The following is a 22,980-nucleotide window of genomic DNA, read 5'->3' on the forward strand; positions in this document are numbered from 1 at the left end:
TTGTTTCACAATTATAGAAGAAACTTTGCATCCCTGTTAATTTACACTTTCTAGATTGATATCGTGGACTTATGTTTGTTATTTCTAGCAACAATGCAGAAATAGATATCTGCATTTTATTCACTATTTTTGATGTCAAAATATTACAAAAAAAATGCATTCATTGTTAAGTTAGTGGTTAAAAACTGTTTATTGAATAGAGTGGGTGGCATTTGTGTTATTTATAAATAGATATCTAGTTTCTATTTATCCAAATATCCAAAGGAAGTGCATTTTATTCATTATTTTTGATGTCAAAATATTACAAAAAAAATGCATTCATTGTTAAGTTAGTGGTTAAAAACTGTTTATTGAATAGAGTGGGTGGCATTTGTGTTATTTATAATAGATATCTAGTTTCATAGTCTTGTGCTTTAATTTACCTGAACATAAGTTTTTTTTCTTCTATTTAGTTGATACTGGATCATGAAAATGCTGTACTTGCAACTCACTTGATAAAAATATACTTCAGTTTTTTCAAAGCCTGCATAAAAAAAGGTGAAGTGGATACAAAAATGATGACTGCTCTTCTCACAGGAGTCAGCAGAGCATATCCTTATACAAAATTTAAAAATGAGATTGTTACAGATCAGTTAGACACTATATATCGTGTAGTCCATATGGTCAACTTTAACACCAGTGTACAAGCCTTGATGCTCATATTTCAGGTAATAGTTTTGTTTTGTCGCTAATGTGTATGCATGCATGTATGTGAGAGAGAGAGATGCTTTAAATGCTTCAATGAAAAGTTTCTTAATCTTCTAGTGTAGTAAATTGGAGCCTTGTTTTAAATGATTTGAATCGCAAAACATTTGTTTAGTAGTAGCAGTAACACTTTCCAACATACAGACTATAGATTCAATTTCAGTGGTACATGTTTTTCATTATCCTGTGCATGACCATCTCTCTACCGCTTGGAGGCCTGAATGGCTAAAAAACATTTTGGTTTGTAGAGTAGGATTCTTCGATTACCTGGTTATCAGATTTACAGTGCTAAAAATGTGGTATAGGTTTACAACCTTTAGTTGTGGAATTTATATAAAAATATTTGGATTTATTATAAAAAATATTTTAAAATGAAATAGTTTTTTCATACCTCCATTACCATGTTATTTTCATTGCCTGAGATTAGCTCTGCTAACACATTCCTGAATGCTAACAATGTCAAGTTCTTTCCAAATATCCTCATTTTTAATACACGATACTGCCATTCGTGCCATCTATTCAGTTCCTGCTAATCTTTCTCAAGACTCTCATATCTGTGATCTCCAGTCTTTCATCGAGAGTTTTATTTCTAACTCAACTCTCAGATCAATAAGTAAAATTGATTTGAATTCTGTCTTGTATATAGCTAATTTAGTGTTTTGACTAATTTCTCTCTTATTCCATAGAAATTTATTCAGTTCATTTCCTACCATACCAGCTTTGCTAATTCTGTCTATTTCCAAATGTAATTTGCTATTTTCACTAAAAATTCTTCCTAAACAGCTGAAATGTCTTATTTGTTTGATAGGTTGTCCATTCAGGATGCAGTTGATATTTTCACTGTTTCTGCCTATCTTTATTGTCTTTATGTTACTTATTTTCATGCCAAATTTATCAGAACAGTTTAATCAGAGAATCTTGCAGACTTGTGGATTTATTTAGAAGTATAATGTCTATATAAAGTAAAGAGCTGAGATTAACATCTCCAGTTTTGATATAAGGTTTAATACCACTTTTTTTCATGATGTGATCCATATAGATTATGAATAACAGAGGAGAAATGTGCACTCTGAAATTAGCCTTTCACCCTGGAGTCGTATGACGATATCCTCGTCACTCCCCTTTGACATATATTCAGTCTTCACCTGGTTAATTCTCATGCCGCTCTCCTCCAATGCCTTTCTCCACTCTTCCATCCAGGGTATTTTCAAGCTTCTCTCGGGATGATTCGCATAGAACAATGTCATTGGCAAACAGCATGCTCCATGGTGCCTCCTTCTTGACATCCTCCACTAGTACATCCATGACCAGGTCAAAGAGGTAGGGGCTCAGAGCTGACCCTTGGTGTAGCCCTACGACAATAGGGAACCCTTCTGTCATGCCGACACTAGACCTGACCTGAGTTTCTGTTCCCTCATACATCTCCTTCACCAACCTCACGTACTTCTCCTGCCTGGCCACTCTGTCGTATGCCTTTTCCAGATCTATAAACACCATGTGCAGATCCACTTGCATCTCTCTATATTTCTCCATCAATCGCCTTAGCGCAAATATTGCATCCGTTGTCCCTCTTCCTGGCATAAATCCAAACTGCTCCTCACCAATTTTCATTTCCTGCCGTAATCTTGCTTCAATTACTCTTTCCCATATTTTTAATGTGTGTGACATTAGCTTGATTCCTCTATAGTTGCCACAGTCTTGAACATCTCCTCTTCCTTTGTAGATTGGGACGAGAATACTTTTCCTCCATTCCTTTGGTATCTTTTCCTGTTGGGCTATTTTACACATCAGATCCCATAACATATCCACGCCCTCACTGCCCAAACTTTTCCATACTTCCATACTTTCCATTCTTTCCATGCTTTGGAAAGAATATGAAAGATAAATATTAGGAAGGTGGCAAAATGTATTGAAGACTATTGAAAAAAAGCTTACAAATGTAGGGAGGATTACTGGAAAAGGAAAGAGGAATAAAGATGCCACAAAAACTGAAGATAAAAATATTGGATGTCTGGAATAATTTCTTTGAAAGATTGTTAATTACAAATTAATACCTGAAGTAGAAAAACACTATAAAAAATCTGAAAGGTGGAAAGCAGTTGGAGAGTAGATAATATTTGTTCAGAAATCCTCAAATTATAGAGGCATATAGTGTTACAATGGCTGCACTATAATAATTTAGAAGGCATGGTCTGCAGGTTTCAAGTATACTTGAAATTTCAAAATGGGGAAATTAAAAATGAAACTTATTTGTGCCTATAGTACCACAAAACATTCTCTTAAGAAAGAAGTGGAGGGATTTTTTTTGCATCCATAAGGTAGGCAGCTGAAGAAAGTAGAAAAATGTGGTCATTGTTGGAGATCTTAACAGCAACAGCTCAATAAGAAATGAACCCCTCCAGCATATAGAAATATTTTGGAAAATTTTTTGGCAAGGCTAATAATAAGTACCTGCAGGATTTCTACTTAGGATATGGACTAATCATTGTTAACACCATATTTCAACATAAAGATGTGCACAAGTTCACCTAGTGAAATGACCCAAGAAATAAAAGTCTCATTGATTACATTATTGTTGATAGCAATATTTTCATGCTGCTTGAGGACAATAGTATATAGAGAAATTGAAAGGGAACATCACTTAAAGTATGATAAAAATGAATATAAAAAAAAACCAGTATGTAAGAAAGTTTTGAAAGGAATTAAAGTTGAGCAGCTCTTACAGGTAAACTGTAAATTCAACTACAGGCATATCCTGCATTTATGATAAGTTAGGTTCCAGACCACTGTAACTCAAAAATTGTCGCAACTTGAAGCAATGCATTTTTTCACTTATCGATGCATGTACAGCACTGCAGTCACCATATACAGACCTAACTATCATAAATAACACATTTGTAACTAAAATAAACTGTAGGCCTTATTTTGGACACTTCCTTCAGAATTTTATTTTTGTTTTTAATCACAGCAATGACAGTGGTTCATGCTAAGCCTAGCCTACAGCCTATTTCACTAAGTTTAATCATTTTGATCTTTGTATTTAAAATAATAATCTTGCAACTTTTCTTTCCACTTTTATCTGCCATTATCATATTATTTTAAATTTTAATCATAACAGAAACGGTAAAATAAATTATAATGTAATCAGTTTTAATAATATTCACTTAATTACATAGTGCATCACACAGATGCAAAGTGAAATGTTTGTAAGTAAACTAAACAGTGGTGGAAGTTGATGTGAGTGGTAGTGTCATGTCACTAAGGTGTCGTAACTGCAAAACAAGCACCTCAAGTTTGGGCATAGTGGCAAATGAAAAGCTCATAAGTGCAAAGTACTTTAAGTTGAAGTGTAATAAGTTGGGGTATGCTTGTACACAAATATTATTTAGGAAAAAATTAAACATTTCAAAAACAAGAGCCAAACCTTGGAGTCTCAGTGGCAAACTCTGAAAAAAAAAAAAAAAAAAAAACTCAGCTAAGGATGCATGTGGGGAATTTGTATGCAAGGATAGAAAAATAAGAAGACCATGATGGACACAAGAAGTTAAAGAAGTAGTCCTGATAAAGAAGAAAGAATACGGAAAGTACGTAGCAAATAAGAAATTGACAAAAGACTACTGTAAAAGGAATCAAAGATGAAAAGGTAACATGAAAACTGAAGATATGGATATTCTAGATGTTAGAGTAATTGCTTTGACTGTTGAATGAAATTAGTAGTGACACAACAGTAATAGAAAATATTCAAGAGGAATGTGAACAGGAGTATGTATCAATACTTGAAGTGGAAATAGCTATCAAAAGCCTGAAATGTGAAAAGACAGCTACAATAGATAATATTCAACCAAAAATGCTCTAATGTGGAGGTATAAAAGTTTTTCAGTGTATTTACTGCGTGATTCAGAAGATCTGTAAAAAATGAAATGAAGCTGAATATGAGAATTGCACTTAAGTATTTCAGGTAAAATCAGGTCGGGATACCTGAAAAGGGATCAAGAAAAATTGTGGAAGAAGAACCAACTGGATTCAGGCCAAATAGAGATTGTCAAGATCAGATGTTTACTTTTAAGACAAACAGTTGAGAAATCATTGAAATGTAACATGGATCTTTATTTAGTGTTGTAGATCTGGACAAGGCATATGGCAAGGTGCCCAGAGAAAAGCTTTTCAAAACATTACAATTGTGTGTGTAAATTAAACATTATACAGAGCAATGTGTAGTCTATATTTAAGTTGTAAATCAGCAGGTTAGATTTGATGGGAATACAAGAAGATAGTTTAATATAAAATCAGGTATGACAAAGGTGCACACTATCTCTACTCTTATTCATGATTTATATGGATTGCATTATAAAAGAAAGTGGAATTAAACCTGATATCGGAATTAGTTTGATCAAACTTAGCTCTGGATTTGAATAACTGCTGTAACAAACTGAACATGAAAGTAGCAGTAAAAGGACCAAAATTATGAAAATAGCTAGGAACATAGAGTACTTCAAGTGCATTCTCAGTGGAGAACAAGTTAAATATGGAAATAGACAACAGAAATAAGCAAAGCTGGCATCATGGGAAGCCACGTGGAACTTGGCATTGCTAATATTCAAGAATTTGTGAACACAAATTAGAGGTGGTGTGATCACTTAAACAGAATGAGAGAGGAAAGGTTAACAAAACAAGTGTTTAATGCTAGGGTGGGGGGTGAAGACATTGTTGTTTGATTTTAATCAGAAATGCCTTAGAAAGCCAAAATGTTAGATCCATCAAAACTGGAGTCTCCTTACAAATAATGGACTGGTTTGGAGGAAAATTTGATAGATTAGTGGTAATGTGCTTTATCATGTGATTTTATTATTGTAGTCTGTACATACCTTCAGGGTTTGTATATTTTGAAATTGGTGATGTTAATGATCTGCGGGTCAGATTCTGGATAATTGGATTACAGCTCTTTTAGTATCCATCGTTTAAAAGGGAAATAATACTGAAGAAATTTATAGAGGAATTTCTCTACTGAGTCTTTCAAGTAAGATTGATGCAAGCATACTTGAGAAGAGGCTAAGAAAAATTGGATTAAATTGGAAAAAAATTGTTGATAATAACTAGTAATAATGGTAATGGAATTATGTAGTACTGTCATAGTATCAGTTGAGGTCACATAATCACGAAATGATGGTGATGCTGATTTATGTTTGGTCAAGTCAATTTATTTTTATTCGTATGGAGTTTCCTCCCTTTTTCTCCCCTGTACCTATTGGGACGAGTTGATCCCCCTCATGGGGGGGTAGGTATTTATGGCTGTAGATCCGTGTGTGTGTTCATGGGGCCGGTTTGCCTGCTTGTGGGATGAAAAATGCCAGATAAACTGGTGGGAAAAACCCTACTGCCCGTGCCCAAGACTGGCTAACTTGGCTATGGCTGAGGAAGATCCTCAAGTTCCTCACGTCTTCGACGGGAATTGAACCTGGGACACTCCTTTCCCAGTCATACGGTTGCAAAGCACACTGCCACTAGGCTAACCGCATAGGGTCAAGTTAATAAATGATATCAATAAAATAAAAATATACTAATGTTTAGTTAAATATAAAAGTATGCGAGGGACTATTAATTTTGAAAAAGCAGATCTCTTGTTTTACTAATGTCCAGTGGGTAAATCAGTGTATTGCAGTGTTTCTTTTGTCAAGTTTTTTAGGTCCCAGCCAAAGAAACCTGCCTTATAAAATTTTGTAGTTGAGAAACTAATAAGTATTCTTGATAGCATTCTTGGACAAAGTTTTTACACTTGCATCATCATCCATATAAAAATTCATAGAAAGCTAAATTTAGAAATGAGATGTGAAATAATTTTGTGACACAATTATAAATTTCTTGCAACTTATCTGTGGTTTGTCAGACATGAAATTTGCAAATCTTTAATTCACTTAAGTAATTAACTGCATAAAATCAGTCTGTACTTCATGGTTATCATTGTATTTTTTTCTTTTGTTGCTGTGTTTTCAAATCTTCATCTCGCATCAGAAGTGCTTGTAATAAATTTTTAGTGATCGATGGAATGGAATGAAAGAGAGAAGGAGAACTAACCAAATTCAGAATAGTGTACTGCTAATTTGAAATTGATGAAATTCTATATATAGAGTGAGAAGTGAGGAGGAGTATTTTGCAGTCAGGTTATAAATTTTACAGTAAATGTTTTGATTATCTGATATATTATTGTTTTATTCTACCAAGATATAAAATAGAATAGCCTAATGTTAAAAATACGTTTCTAAAATTGGCAGTTTTGAGGAATACTCTAAATCTGGCACACTATTAAATCAATAGTTGTCACCCTGTTTTTATCGAAATATTTCTGTCATTACTACTTTTTGTTGACGAACCAGATTATGTATCATATGCTAATTAAATGAACTTTATTTTTAACTTATTTGTGAGATATATGCATGCAAGTAATTTTAACTTTAGATAAAACTTAAAATGCATTTCTCTACATATATATATTCTTGTGCTTAGGTATTGGATGCTAGAGATGCACTTTCAGACCGATTTTATATGACGCTTTACAAGAAAATTCTAGATCCTCACTTAAGTTGTTCTTCCCGCCAAACAATGTTTCTCAATTTAGTGTACAAAGCTTTGAAAAAAGATGTTTCTCAACAGAGGATAAAAGCTTTTGTGAAAAGACTTCTGCAGGTAGACTATTTTTTTTTAATTAAAATGTTTTAATTATATCATGTATAATCATCTCACTGTTTTATTTATAACTAAATTCTCAGATCCATAAATCACAATTTGTTTGGGTGCTGCCTTGTATACAGTTAGTCTAGTGTTTTGATAAATGTCTCTCTTATATATAAATTATAAATTTATTCACCATACCAGCTTTGCTTATTCTGTTTCTATTTCCATATTTAATTTGCCATCTTTTAAGATTGGCTCTCTGAACGATATCAGCAAGTTACATATGAGCAGCGTCAGAAAAGGAAGGTGGCCAGTAACATTTCTTGGGGTTCTTTCTGTTCCTTTGGGCCCCTGCTATTTAACTTACTTGTTAATGATATTTTATGTGGATTGACAAGGGATCAGTTATTTGCTGATGACGGTGAGAATTATAAGGAGTGTTGTTGATATTATTTCCTTCAGGAAAATTTGAATCGACTTCCAAAATCATGTATAGTTCAGCATATTGTATACAATCATTGCACTGCAGTAGTAGTTCATAGTGGCATCTACTATGAGATGATTGTGCATGATCTGCACTTCAGAGCGTAGCACCTTGATTTCTGGGGTAATGGTTTACAGTGAACTAAAATTTCTGCTATGATAAGGAGTACATTGACAAGTAATGATAAGTATGTGGTGCCACTGTATAACGCATCGATCTGACCACACATTGACTATTGTGCTCAAATTTTGCCAACTGTGACATGAAAACACTAGTGAGGTGATCCTAAGATGGATCGTGAAAGTAATATCAGGATGCTGTAATTTTGGTTGGTTATGCAGAAAGTTGAGGCAGCATACATTCAGAATTTGGTGAATAGGAAATAAAAAGGCAATAATTTAAGCAGTGAGGGGAATTTATCATATTAATACAAAGGGGATTATAAAAAATAAAAAAAAAGTATTGAGTGAGAGGAAAAGCAACTCTTGAAAGTTGTGTAAAGGTGTGAGGAGTAGTGATTTTTATATGGAGAGTAGGATGAGTGGAATGCATTCTCAAACTCATAACATAAAATGAGGTCAATTTTCAATATGCTAAATTACCAGTTAAGCGGGTCTCCCACGATAAGTCTGCTGGCTCCATGGAAGTTGCTATGATAATAATATTCACTAAATAGCTGAAATATTTTGCTTGTTGTATAGATTCTCCATTCAGGATGTAGCTAATGTTTCCTGAGTTCCTGCCTAAATAGGTAGTAACATTGAAACTATGAAAATTCATAGTTTATATGAATTTTACTGATGATTTTTTTATTGTTTATTTTCATCCCAAATTTGTTATAGCAATTACTCAATTTAGTTAAGAAATCTTGAGGATTTTTATTGGATTTATTTAAAGATCATGTGCATAAAATAAAGAACTACTATTATATCTCGTCTGATATCACGTCCAGTGTCACTTTTCATTCATAATATGATTAATATATAGATGATGAATAACAGAGGCAGTGGTGTGTATTACCCTTGTCTTACACCTGATTTTACATCAAACATATCTTCCTGATATGTGAGAATAAAAGTAGATGAATTGGATATATTAGGATATCAGCCCTTGTATTAAAAATATACAAGGAAATCAGCTGCTCATCTGACAAACTATTTAATTTTAAAGCTCAACTCTGGGAAGATGTCAAGGGAGTAGAAAGATGTAGCAATTTACAAGACCAGTCAATATTTCAGGCATGGTATGTAAGATATTGGAGAAGTTGGTAAAGGGCAGGATTCAGGAATGGGTGAACAGGAATATGATACTCTATACAGGAAAGCATGAATTTGTAAAAGGTAATTCTTACTTAGTAATGTGCTCACATTTTTTTTTTTTTAAACAAAAAGGTCAACTGAATTGGATAGAACAAAGTAATTGGCACCACAGTGATATTGCTGCAATAAGGTATACTCCAGTATCATGATAACACATGATACTGGAGCAAATGGAGATAGATACTGAGTTTGTGAAATGGATATGAAGGTGCTGATGGACAAAAAACCAACGGTAGCATATGGGTGAATCGATTCCTTACGGATGCATGTGATTAGGGTGTGCATTGGCCAGTGTAATATCAAAGAGATGATTTGCATGATTTCTTCTTCATCTTCTTATCGTGATCTTATTACTGTTTCTGTTCTCCTGATTCTAATACCTGCTTTGACCACATAACAGAAATAATGCTAACTGAAAAACAAAGGCTTTCCACCTGAAAATCATCAACTACTATCTAAGCCATAATTTCCCAACAAGTATGCCAAAAGAAATCAAGAAAAAATGCAGTATATCACAGGTAGATTGGGACTAAAACTCCAGCTTTGTAGTACTCAATTGTGCAAAAGCAACACCTACAAAAAAAAAAAAAAAAAAAAAAAAAAAGCAAAATACTTGTTTCCTGCTTAAATAACAGTCAAGTCTTTTAATCTCTTTCTAAGACCAGGCATGCAACTTTTATTTTTGAATACTCTCACGTCATTAGTACCCAAAGACAAGGCAGATCTCTTGGCATCAATCTACTCCTTCAACTTGCATAGGTTATCATGGGTCTCTCACTTCTGAATCTTTTAGCTTTTCATCAGAGAGAAATCAGAAAATTGCTGCATGGCTTAGACACCAACAAAGTATTCAGATGTATCCTATATTGTCATTTCAATGTTTCCTACTTTTTTGTGGAATCTTCTGTACAGCATGCAAAAAAAAAACTAAATTCAGCCATTTCAAAATTAGATGATATAAGCCACCCAGATAATTTGGAGGAAACCTTTGATAGGAAACTAATAATAATGTCAATTTAATCATATACACTCCTTTGATGGTGCTTAGCAGGAATTTGATGATAAAGATGGTGACAAATTCTTCCAAGCGAGCATATCTGAATATATTTGACTGTATGTGGCCAAATCAGGCTTTATTGAGAAATCCTTACTTATCAGTGTACTTATACTTTGCATTATCTTGACTACCTTTTGTGGCATGTTCCTTGGACTTCACATTTCATCACACTGGAATCCTTAGTTTTCTTGATCTCTTAAAGTATGCTATTCTATTATAATCTTGTTATTACTCTTTACCAAATCAAGCAACAAAAGTTTGCACATGAAGTATCTTCATGACTAGGCTATTTGTATATAGAGGTTGTTGATTTCATGCCATTTTGCCTCATTATCCCATAATGCACAGCACATCACTTTTCAGACATGTGCATGTCATGCATTATGGGAAAGATTGCAACCCAGACTGGTTTCAACTTTTATTAAAAGTAACTCCATGGGAGCTAGACTTATAGAGATACAAAGAGCTCTCAGTTTGCAGTATCAACAACCACTGATGTTGATCATTCAAAGTTAGGAAAAGTAATAAGGACGTTATCTGGTATAATATTTTTTAGAATATAAATTATACTTATTATACAAGAAAAAGCATAAACATGATATACCCATGGCATTGCATTTCTGTTTGTCATTCTTCAAAACATCCACAGTGCTAATATAAGTGGCATGCCTTATTACCAGATCTTGTAACACCTCGCTTATCATTTTCATTCTCTTCACTTTTGTTCCAACATTTCTCTTTGATACATATCAAGTAGCTATATCTCTTAATCAAAATGCCAGTAAATTATTATTCAAGAATGTGTAAATTGAGAACAGTCTGAGATAATGTTGTTATTTAATTGGTGATGAACATTTAGCAAAATATTTTAAAATCATAAAGATAAACATAGGACTAAAAGCAGAAGAAATTCGAAACTTACTAGAAAATCTGGAAGAAAATTACCGATAGACAACTAGTTTAGGTAGACTGGATTGGCCATCTGTCCTTTCTACCCTTTTTAAAGTATAATTTAGAACATGATGATGATTGATAATTTAAAAAAAAATTCACAGTGTGTTCATACAAAGTATTGTTATTAGGAGATTAAATGATAACCTTTGTGGTGGACTTATTTTTATTAATGCAATAAAATAACTTGAATCATGTAAAGCTTATGAAAAATTATCCTTATTCTATATGTTGCATGTTCTGGTTAGCGTTTCCCTTAAAGTGCTACATGATCTACAGTAGTGAACAAATTAATCCAAACAAGCCAAATTTTTGTCAAGTTTTTGGTTTTAGTTTACTATTTTCTGTTTTGGTTTAGTTCACTATTTTGATTGGATGCTGCATGTTTTTTTGCTGTCTCTGCAATATTTATTAATAGTGTAAACAAGTTAACATTCTTGGTGTTTTATTAATTTTGTATACTATAAAATTGATACATCTCCAGCATTCAAAAATATCGGAAGAAATCCATGACTTAAAAACAAATTGCCAATTCATGTGGTGGTGGTTTGGGTACTGCTAATACAATTTTAAAGCAGTTTAGGGAGACAGGTACTTTTCTCCTGACAGAAAAGGAAAATGTTGGTGAAAAAGAAAAACTACACTTATTTAACATTGTTTACTAGTTAGGAAAACCAAAATGAATCGAAGATTGTGCTGTAGACTTAGATACTTGGCAGCTAGTGGGATTAATGTTTCTGAAATGACCGTCCATTGAATATTGTTGGAAGCAGAGAGGATTGCCCACAGACCAAAAAAGAAACTTGACGAAGGCTATGCAGAAAAAAAACAAGCTCCTACCCAGCTAAAAAAAGATGTTCTTGGATTGTTTTACACATGATGGTCCAGGATTACTTGTACCTATTGACAGTATGATGAAAAGTGACTAATACATAAAAATATTGGAGAAAATAGTGTCCCACAGATCCAGAAAGACAAAGAACTCATCTTCCAACAAGATCTTGCTCTATCCCATACTTCAAAAAAAGTGAAAGAGTTCCTCAGAAATCACAACAATCAACTACTTCACTGGCCAGGTAACTCTCCTGACATTAACCCAATAGAAAATTTGTGGGCCATAGTTAAAAAAGATACTTGGAAAATTAAAAGTATGGTTTTGAGATGCAGAAATAAGAAAATGTGTCTACGTTGGTAGAATCCATGCCTAAGCAAATTAATGAACTTGTTAGGAACAGAGGCATACATTTAAATTATTAGGTAAAGTTGGAGTTTAATTTTTGTAATTATTTTCTTGTGAAATTAAAATTTTTCTTTAAAATGTAAGTGTTCAGATTAATTTGTTCGCTACTGTATGTAGTAACAATAGCATGTAGTGTTTTCCATAACGTGCTATTGTTACCACATAGAGCAGTTTATAAAATTGTATATTACATATGTAATGAGTATGTTGATTTTTTTTGACCAAAAACGAATGTAACGAAAATAACACACTGGTTTTATAGGTTGTAATAGTTATTTAATTAAACCTACTAGTTTTGCCAAATATGCTAGTGGCTTCATCTGGGTTAGGAAGAACAAACAAATGTACTATAAATATGAATCATTACATAACTAAAAACCGAAGTATGGGGACCGTTACACAAAAATACAAGTAAAAACAGAAACATCAAGCACGGAAGCTGGTAAGGGTCAGTCATTGTTCAGCAGGTGATCACGATAGTTTGCAGAAAAATTAGTCTAATGTGTTGAAAGATCTAATAAATGACTTACAAATGCCACATAAAATGATTTGTTGATTTCTGTTGTGAGTGCCTTGCGAGTGGATCACCATCATAGCCTCTTTGATGTTGCTGGTGCTGAAGTCGTGTTCTATGTAAGGCATGAAGCTCTTGTCCCATTTAATATTATGGTAAATGTGGGAGAAATTCAATACCAGGCCCGAGCTGTCTTTTCTGTTGTTATTGACGTGTCCAGTATTCTCCTTTTGCCTTATTTCTAAACTTCTAGATGTTTGGCCTATGTAAGTAAGAACATGGAATATTGTAAACTCTAAGATGTTTGTTGAAAGGGTTGTGGTCCTTAGGCAAGCATAACAGAGTAACATCACAATTTAATTTTCCATGTATCGTTTTCACTATGGCTCATAAATTTTCTATTAGGTTAATGTCAGGATACTTACCTGGCCACTCTTATGTCGTGAGAGTTCAGGATGTTGGCAATTTTTAGAGAAAGTTTGCCAATATAAGAGATGGAAACTGAGGTCCTGTAGCAAATGTCATTGGTCTGTTTTGGAGGAGTAGAGAATAATATTCTTTGTACCATTTTTTTAGAATATCCATTGCTGACTAATAGTTGGAGAAGAGAATGCAATTGCTCTCCTTTTCAGTGTATGTATGTACGATACCTAATTTTTGCAATATATGGTGCAACGAAGAGAAATGTAGATAATGACCTGTATGAGAAAGTGGGCTTATGGTATATGTTAAGAGAGATGCCTTCTTCTGCTTTTTTTGAAATTAGAAAAAAATGATTTTTAGTTATGTAATGATTCATATTTACCGGTTATTTCATATTTATTTGTTCTTCCTAACCCAGACAAAACCACTAGCATATGTGATGAAACTAGTAGGTTTAAATAACTATTATGACCTATAACCCCAGTGTTAGTTATTTTTATATTACATGTGTTTTATTACATATTGTTTAACAGGTATGCCAGTATCAAGCTCCATCTTTAATATGTGGTATCCTATTTCTGATTTCTGAGCTTATAAAAAAGAATCCAAACCTCTTCCACACAGTGGTGTTACCAGTGGTGAATTTAGATGATGATGATGAAGAACATTATGAAGATGTTTGTGAAGTAAGTTATAGTGTATTTCATAATCTAAACTTCTGTTGTTAAAATGCATGATGTGAAACCAGTATAAAAAAAATAAGATACAGTCATTTAAAAAAAAAAAAATGTCAGTTTACTTTATGTATTATGCCTTTACTTTCAATATCCAAAAAAGAATCTCATTGTTCTTGTTGGGTATAGTAGCATGTATTCATTCTAAGTAGTTTTTTTTTTTTTAGTTTAAAAAATTGGAAATATCAGAGTTACTCTCGACAGTTAAAAAATTATTAAATAAATTATTATTTTTAGCTTTGTATGCTTGAGTCAGAGAGAGAGAGATATAGACTCCGCACCAAAAAAAAAAAAAAAAAAAAAAAAAAAGCTTAAACCTTTATTATGTGCATCATTCTGCAAGTAAGCAAAAAAAAAAAAAACTTACTTTTTATTATTACTACTGAATACTTACTAAAACCTAACCAATTTAGAATTATGTCGTGATAAGACTATATTACTGTTATTTATTTTCTTTCAGAGCGATGATGACAATGCAGCTGAACAAGACATCAAAGTAGCCAATCTGCAAAAGCAAGATTGTCCCTCTGATGTTAATTTCAAACATCCATCATCTTGGTTACACTCTGAAAATCTGAAAAGTAAATCACGATCATCTTATGATCCGCATAATCGCAACCCGCTATATTCTGGAGCAGAATTTTGTGAGTTGTGGGAATTATGCTCTCTTATGGGACATTACCATCCTTCTGTAACACTCTTTGCCACCCAAGTTTTTAAGAAAATGCCAATTAATTATAATGGTGATCCCCTCCAAGACTTTACTCTCTCAAGATTTCTTGATAGGTTTGTATATAGGAATCCTAAAAGTATATCAGAAAGAGTAAGCAAAGATGAGCAGCAGAAAGTATTTGGTCGTAGACATTTATATAGACCACAAGGATGTCGCAAGCTACGTGTCACAAGTGATGCTTACTTGCAACAAAAAGAAACAAAAATTCCTGCTGATGAAAAATTCTTGTTCTGTTTTCTCCGTCAGCAGGCTGAAAAAGGAATGCAAAAAACAAGCAGGGATGATGATTCTGATGTTGAAAGCATAGCAAGTGAGGATTTTGAGAGGCTGCTTGATAAATTTGATCCTGGCACAGATAGAAAAATCGACTTTGCTGCTGACGTTTCAGTGCAGAAAACCATGAGAAATGAAAATAGGAAAAAACGAAGACATTCAGCAAGTGAGGATGAAGATGAGAAGGAAGATGAGCTTAGTTTGGAAGATGATGATGAAATTGATTTTGATAATGATGAAGATTTTGCCAAGGCATTTGAGGAGTATGATGAAGATCTTCAAAATATAAATGCACAGTCTGTTACCTTTAATGAGGAGTTGATATCATTTGCTGGGGATGGTAAGTAAAAATTTCAGTCAACATATTAATATTAAACAGAAATGTATATTTGTTGCTATTTATTACAATCTCATGTTCAAATTGCATTACTAGGTGCAATCCAGAAATTTTGGTAATATATTTATAATTGGTCTTACTCATACAATAGGAACTGTATGTGATCACCTCCAGAGTAACCTCCTGCACTGTTGAGGTTTACCTATCAGTTTTACCATGTTTGAAAATAGTTTTGAGACCATTCTTCATTGTTCAAACAACACTCTTTAAACCACTTGATTTTCTTCAGGGACAAAAAAATATATAAAAATCCAACAGTTCTAGATCAAGTGACTAGGAGTATGGAGTTGAGTCTGATTTATTTTGCAAGAAAAGAATGTGTCTGAAAATGGCAAAAGCAGATGAATGCATAGTCATTTTGCAGGAATCAATTTTTTTTATTTTTTTTATTTTTTACTTGTAGAAAAAAAACAGAATGCCATAACACTTTAAATGATCTGCCTTTGATTATTACAGGACGTCGTGTTCTCTTAGTAGTAGTAGTAGTACTACTAATAATGATGGTCCAACCTTGGTAATCTGAGGGCCGCATCCAGAATAATAAATACAGTACATATATTAAATTACTTTGAGAGTTCTACCGTTAGTTAGGTTTAGCAAGCACTTCGAAAATTTCATAAAATAGAAAAGTCATGGTGCTTATAAAAGTTTTTATTGAAACAGTAAACAAGAAATAATAATTATTTATTTCATTTTAGCGAGAGCTCTGCGGTAGTTTGACTTCATTTACTAAAGTACCTATATCAATTTCGATGCTTGTAGTTGCCACTCGCAGTAAATTTGCAAGAGAATTATTTGTCAATGAACATCTGTACTTTGATTTAATAAATTTCATCGTTGAAAAAGTGCTTTCGCAAAGATGTATGCTCCCAAGCATTGAGCACATCTTTGGTTGTTTGACGATAAGTTGTAATAAAATTTCTTAAGTAGATTACTAAAGATAACACGGAAATAAATCGTAATGCATATCTAGTAATTTGGTGAGCAGCAGCGACACAACCTCAATAGCTGAACAAACGAACAACACTAATCGCGCGATCACATTCCCCATGAGTGCCCAGAGCATACACGTTAAAACAAAACAGTGTAAGAATGCTTCTTTGGCACATCTGATATTTGAAAAACACGTAGGTATATAGCGATATAAAAACACCAAATAAAATTATCAACATCGAGATAATCAATTAGTGATAGAATTAAAATATCCAATATGCATCATTCGAATCAAATTGTTATTTTATTTTTTCACTCGTGAAAATCAAAACCCACAGGCGGGCTGCACAAAATCGCACCGCAGGCTGTGTTTTGGATTACACATCATATCATTATTAGTGATTTTGAATGCTGCAGAATTGTTATAAATAATAATTTGTCATATTTATTACCACTACTTAGTTTGAAATTTTTTAGAATTTTTTGGAGAAATTCTAAATTTAAAATTACATGTGAAATTTTGATCTAGTCTAATAGTACTTCAAAAATGGAGTTCAAAGAACAAAAAAAGGTGGGAGTGAAATGGATGTGCAATCTCATCAAACAAGAGATCCATAAGAAGATGATGTAGAAAAAGTATTATGAGAATAAGAGTAATAGGAGTTGTGAAATATATAAAGTGAAGGTTAGAAAAGTTAAGAGTTGTGTGTGGAAAGCTAAATTGAAGTGTATAAAAAAAAATTGGCTGTGCACTTAAAAAAAAGCAATCCAAAAGAATTTTATTGTTATTCTGCAAGTAAAAGAAAAAATGAATGTTGAAGAATAATTTTAGTAAATGCAGATGGTACTCTTGTTTCAGAAGCGAACAAGATTGTTCAAATAATGAGTGCTCACTTTACTATGATCTCAATAGGTGTATGCAATATGGTGCATAGTACTACCACTACAATCGATGAAGAGATATAGGTGCATGAGAACAAGGTTCAAGAGCTTTTGCATAACCTAGATAAGAATTCAACAATGGGGACAGATGGAATATTAGCATATTTGCTATAGGAATGTTCAGCTGAATTGGCTTGTTCCTTGACATGTTTGTATAACTTGGGTCTCAGGTTAGGAAAGTTCCCACGAGTGGAAAGAATATGTAATGGTTCTGTTGTACAAGGGTAGTAAAAACCCACATGTCTAACTACCAACCTATCAGTATTTCTGGAGTATTAGTGAAGATATTAGAGAACTCAAATACAGAAGTAGGTTGGCAAAAAATCTATACTTTGCAATGAACAGCATGAGTTTACTAAAAGGAGATCGTGATTTACCAATTTGCTTATATTTTGTAATATTATGGCTGAGGTGGATAAAGGAAATAGGTATGCTATGATACTGTTGAACTTTGCTAAGGCATTTGGTAGGATATCACCGGAAAGGTCGCATAAACTGGAGAATATTGTATTGAAATATAAACTGTTGACTTGGATAAATGGGTACCTGATGGACACATATCAGAAAGTGGGGAATCTGCCAGATTTAAGATGACTAGTGGTGTCAGGATCAGTCTTTGGACCATTATTGTTCAATCTGTACATTAATGATATTGGGAAGGACCTGACAGCATATGGTCAGTTGTTTGCCAATGATGCAGAGATAGGTAGGGCAGTCATTGCTAATGATATACAGCACTTATAAAATGATTTGAATAACTCACTAAGTGCCATCACTGTCAGTAACGGTAAACTTTGGATTTTAGATTGTGCAACAAGAAACTGATGAGGTTAGAGATCTTGGAGTTAATTGTGGATAGGAATTAAAAGTTCAAAGGTCGCTCAACAAAAACTGCAAATACAACTCGGAGGATAACTGCAGGGTTGAAACGTTGATATGTAAGGATAAGGAAGTCGTTTTGCCTGGACTACTGTGCACACAGAAAGAGAAACAGGAGAAAAAGAGGTGATATGCCCAGTAAACTTCTGAAAGGATGTTGTATAGGTTACCAGCTGATGATTTCATTATATAGAAAGTTCGGAGAGGACAAGGGGGACATCCACAGAAGTTAAGTTTATGTGCAGTTAAGAAAGGGGTAAGAGTTAGATTTTGCTCTTACAAAGCAGTGAGTGAAACAGTTTGCCTTTTGAGATGGTGAGTGTGAATGAGTTTAAGAGAAAGTGACTACTCGTGTTCGTGATCTATGGCCTCTCTCAATGAGTCCTTGACTCCCTGGAGGTCTCAGGTAATAATAATTTGGTTCGTCCAAATTTTTATTATTATTATGAATCTACATGCAGAGAATTAGATTCCAATGAATATGTTAATACAAAGCATCAGAACTATGGAATACAGCTTTGTCATTCAGCACAATTAAATAAATTCGGAGATTTTTTATTTTATCTTGAAAGCTTTTTCACTTGATTATAATATAAATTAATTTAATTGTATTTACTTTTACAGCCCTTAATTTGATTTTAATTCAAGTGCATGCTGTGAGTATTCATTAAATCTTTCTTATACCTCTCGTCATTCACTATATCATTTGAGGTGGCTTAATTTCTTTAGATTTTCCCATCAGTGCTGGAGTACTCTAGGGCTTCTACTTTTGCCTATGCACTTTCTACTATTTATGAATGACTTTCTATTGCTAACCTCATATCCAATGTGCAGTATTTGCCATTCATCTTTTCATTTGCTAAACATTGCAGTGCTCTTGTAGTAAGGGGAATAGCATTAATAAATGCTGTTCCCCTTGCGATATTTCAGTTGAGGAAGGGAAGAGCATAACTTTGTCAGCTTCGATCCACTATCTCACACAAGAATGATTGTGCGCTTCTCACATTTGATAATACTCAGATCTCTGTTAGATCAGATGTCTTTCTTGAGTGCATCTCTAGCCTCTCCTGGCATAAGCATATCGCATCTATAGCTATCAGAAAACACTAATGTCCTTTTTTGCTCAAGACATTTCTTACCTGTACAACTACTAACATTTTGCTGTCCAGCTCCATGCATATCAAACAAATTTCTTATCCTCCTCTTTCATTCCATCCACCTCGGTGCTTTGGAACAATTTTTGCTATGTACTGCAACCTCTATTTCTTCAAAAAACATTAAGATTCTTTCTTTCTTCTTGCCTACATACAGCACTAATATGCTATACTTCTTGTATAGAGTTTATCTTTTAATATCTTTGTCAGTTTAACAATCATGAAAAATGGATAATAAACATTTGAATAAGAAATCTCTTGCGCTAAAATTAGATAAGGTCTAGAGGAATCAATTTTGTAAATAAAACATGAATATTCTTTTTCTTTAGATGATCTGGAAGAATGGACATCAGAAAACATTCCAAAGAAGAAGTTTGGTACAAAGAAAAGGTAAGTTCTTAAATTGCTTGGTTATTTATAGAAAGCATGGGAGTGAAGCAACCAATGTTAACAATGTAAGGCAGGATAGTGAAAGTGTTGTAGATAGTGTAGAAGGAATGATTCATAGTGGATGAAATATGAATGAGCATGAAAGAAGTGGCTGAAGATAATATAGATGATGAGGTTGAGAGTAAGGAGTGAAATAACATGCTTATGCAGAGTTCTTCCCAGGTGAAAAATGAACTAGGGTGACTAGAAAAATGATTTGTGTGTATTATAGCAGGAAGGAGAATGAAATTGAAAAGTGATAAATATGCAATGATAGAAAATATGACAATGTTTCTGATAGAAGAAAAAAGAAAATCAGAATGTAAAGATTGTAAGTCTGCTGCCTTGATATGATAGGACTGAATTGAGAAGAGGGGCTATGATTGCTAATGAGTTATTGAGCAGATTATGCAGGAGGAATGGTGTGGAGTTTATATATGTATGGAGTGAATTTGATGGACGAAAGGATTTGTACATGCCCGATGGGCTGCATTTGAATTGTTTTGGAATTAGATATTTGGAGAGTTATTCAGTGAGAAGTTGGATGGGCAAAATCAGAGAACTTGGAACTTTTGAGAGGAGGGGGCGGGGCACCCTTGAGAGACAAATGAACGTATCTGCAGAAACAGTTATGCAGTTTCACAAGTTTCAAATCTGAAACTTTGTAGGATAACTGTGGCCCAAGAGGATATTAAAATGAATATACATGAATGCCAGAAGCATCATTAATAAAGGAGTTTTTTGGCATTAGTCAGATCAAATTAGCCAAAAATTATAGGCATCATTGAGAACCAGTTCTCAATAATGCATATCTTGGGAAGTGCTTCTAAGGAAAAAGTGGAGGGATTTTTTGACTCATTAGAGCAGGCAGAGAGCACATAAAGATGTGCACAAGTTCACATAGAAAGAAGACCCAAGATATAAGAAAAGTCTAATTGACTATGTCATGGCTGATAGCGATATCTTCATCCTGGTTTGGAACAAGAGTGTACACAGGATTTTAAATTTCAAGTGGTCATTACTTTTTTATGTTGAGCCCATACACGAGAGGTCGATTGGTCAACCTATGGTACATTAGATGGATTGAAACCATGGAAAGGCTGAACTTTAAACATTCAAGCAGGAAGGCATGGAGCCTACTTAAAAAGTTGGGTGGTAATTCCCATCGATCAATCCAAAAGCTGCTGTTAGTGCCAACTGTATTGCCAATCCGATAGTGAATCTGCCCAGAGTTAAATCAGAAAAAACCACACTAAAATAATTAGGAAGTAATTGACCAGACATAAAGAAGGTCGTTCTAAAGCAACCAATCTATCGAATCCATTCACCAAAGAAGAACTTCTAGCTGCACTCCAGAGAGTGAAAACTGGTAAAGCATCTGGATTTGAAAATATTCACCCTGAGTTTTAAATACAGACCAAATACAGTGGAATAGCTTACAAAAATTCTTTTCTAATATTCTACAGAGGTTACCAGTAGAATTTAAAAAATCAAAGATAATATCATCATCATCATCATCAAATTCCTGCCATTTACCCTCAAGGGGTGTACAGGATATGATAGTACTACATGAAAAAAAATACATCATTGCTAACTTCATATCTACAATTTTCCTCCAAATCAGTCTGTTACTTGTCAAGACTCCAACATTATCAGATCTTATATTTCTATTGTCTAAGGCACTTTGTACCATATCAATCCACCTATATCTTGGTCTTCCTCTGGGTCGTTTTGCTGCCAACCTGACAGAGAACACTTGTTTTGCTAATCTTTCCTCGCCCATTCTGTTTAAGTGACCATACCACCTGAGATTAGTTCTGCTAACGCATTCCTGGATGCTGACAATGTCAAGTTCTTTCCTAATATCCTCGTTTTTAATATGATATTGCCATTGATGCCATCTGTTCACGCCTCTAATCTTTCTCAGGACTCTCATATCTGCGGTCTCTAGTCTTTGGTCAAGTGTTTCACTTCTGACCCGGCTCTCAGATCCATAAGTTAAAACTGGTTTGAACACTGTCGTGTATACAGCTAATTTAGTATTCCGACTAATTTCTCTCTTATTCCATATGAATTTATTCAATTGACTTCCCACCATACCAGCTTTGCTGATTCTGTTGTCTATTTCAATATTTAATATACCATCTTCACTAAATATCGTGCCTAAGTAGCTGAAATGTTTTATTTGTTCCACAGGTTCTCCATTCACAACACAGTTGACATTTTCAATGATTCTGCCTATTTTCATTGTCTTTGTCTTTTTATTGCTGACCTTCATACCATATCTATTACAACAGCTATTCAATTTAGTCAGAGAATCTTGCAGACTTGTAGCGGATTTATTTAGAAGTATAACATCATCTGCATAAAGCAAAGCGCTGACATTAAGATCTCCAATTTTGATATCATGTTTAATACCACTTTCCTTCATAATGTAATCCATATAGATAATGAATAACATAGGGGATAATGTACATCCTTGTCTCACACCAGATTTAACATTAAACCATCTTCCTGTACTTCCTTCAATTCTAACTGCTGACTTACAACTCAAATAAAGACTAAGTATTGCTTGGTATAATGCCCCATTGACACCATATAACTGTAGCATATTGAATAGCTTCTCTCTTGGCACCTTGTCATATGCCTTTTCCAAATCGACAAAACTTAAATACAGATCTTTGTTATATTCCCATGCTTTCTCGACTATTTGTCGTAAAGTGAAGATCTGATCCTGACAGCCTCTATTTGGCCTGAATCCAGCTTGTTCTTCAAGCTTTTCTTCCACAGTTCTTCTCAACCGTTTCTCAAGCATACTTGCATAGATCTTGCCAGGAACACTCAGTAGGGAAATACCTCTGTAATTCTCTCATTCAGTTTTATTTCCCTTTTTATATATGGGTACTAATGAGAGCTCTACTCTAGTCATCGGGAATTCGTCCCTCTGTCCAGGCTTTCTGAACTATGCAGTGCAGCCACTGTAAGACTCTTATACCACCATACTTCAGCATTTCTGTTCGAATATCATCTACTCCTGCTGCCTTTTCACATTTCAAGCCTTTGATGGCTTTTTCTACTTCAAGTATGGATATATATTCCTGACTG

At 33.8% G+C, this 22,980-nt stretch overlaps 1 protein-coding gene across 3 annotated transcripts in view; it reads left to right on the top strand.

The window, feature by feature from the left end:
• Noc1 (Nucleolar complex protein 1) overlaps positions 1-22,980 on the top strand; it is a 106,255-nt gene that overhangs the window by 57,801 nt on the left and 25,474 nt on the right. For all 3 annotated transcript variants that reach the window (XM_090399033.1, XM_090399034.1, XM_090399035.1), the window contains exons 10-14: positions 453-707; positions 7,246-7,425; positions 13,935-14,087; positions 14,596-15,481; positions 19,776-19,836. In XM_090399033.1, the coding sequence (XP_090255159.1) occupies positions 453-707; positions 7,246-7,425; positions 13,935-14,087; positions 14,596-15,481; positions 19,776-19,836 (1,535 nt within the window). The remainder of the gene's footprint in view (positions 1-452; positions 708-7,245; positions 7,426-13,934; positions 14,088-14,595; positions 15,482-19,775; positions 19,837-22,980) is intronic.

Source organism: Typopeltis vanoorti, chromosome 10 (assembly GCF_054136105.1).
Source record: "Typopeltis vanoorti isolate ZY-2024b chromosome 10, IOZ_Tvanoo_1.0, whole genome shotgun sequence".
In the NCBI taxonomy this organism is placed as follows: Eukaryota; Metazoa; Arthropoda; class Arachnida; order Uropygi; family Thelyphonidae; genus Typopeltis; species Typopeltis vanoorti.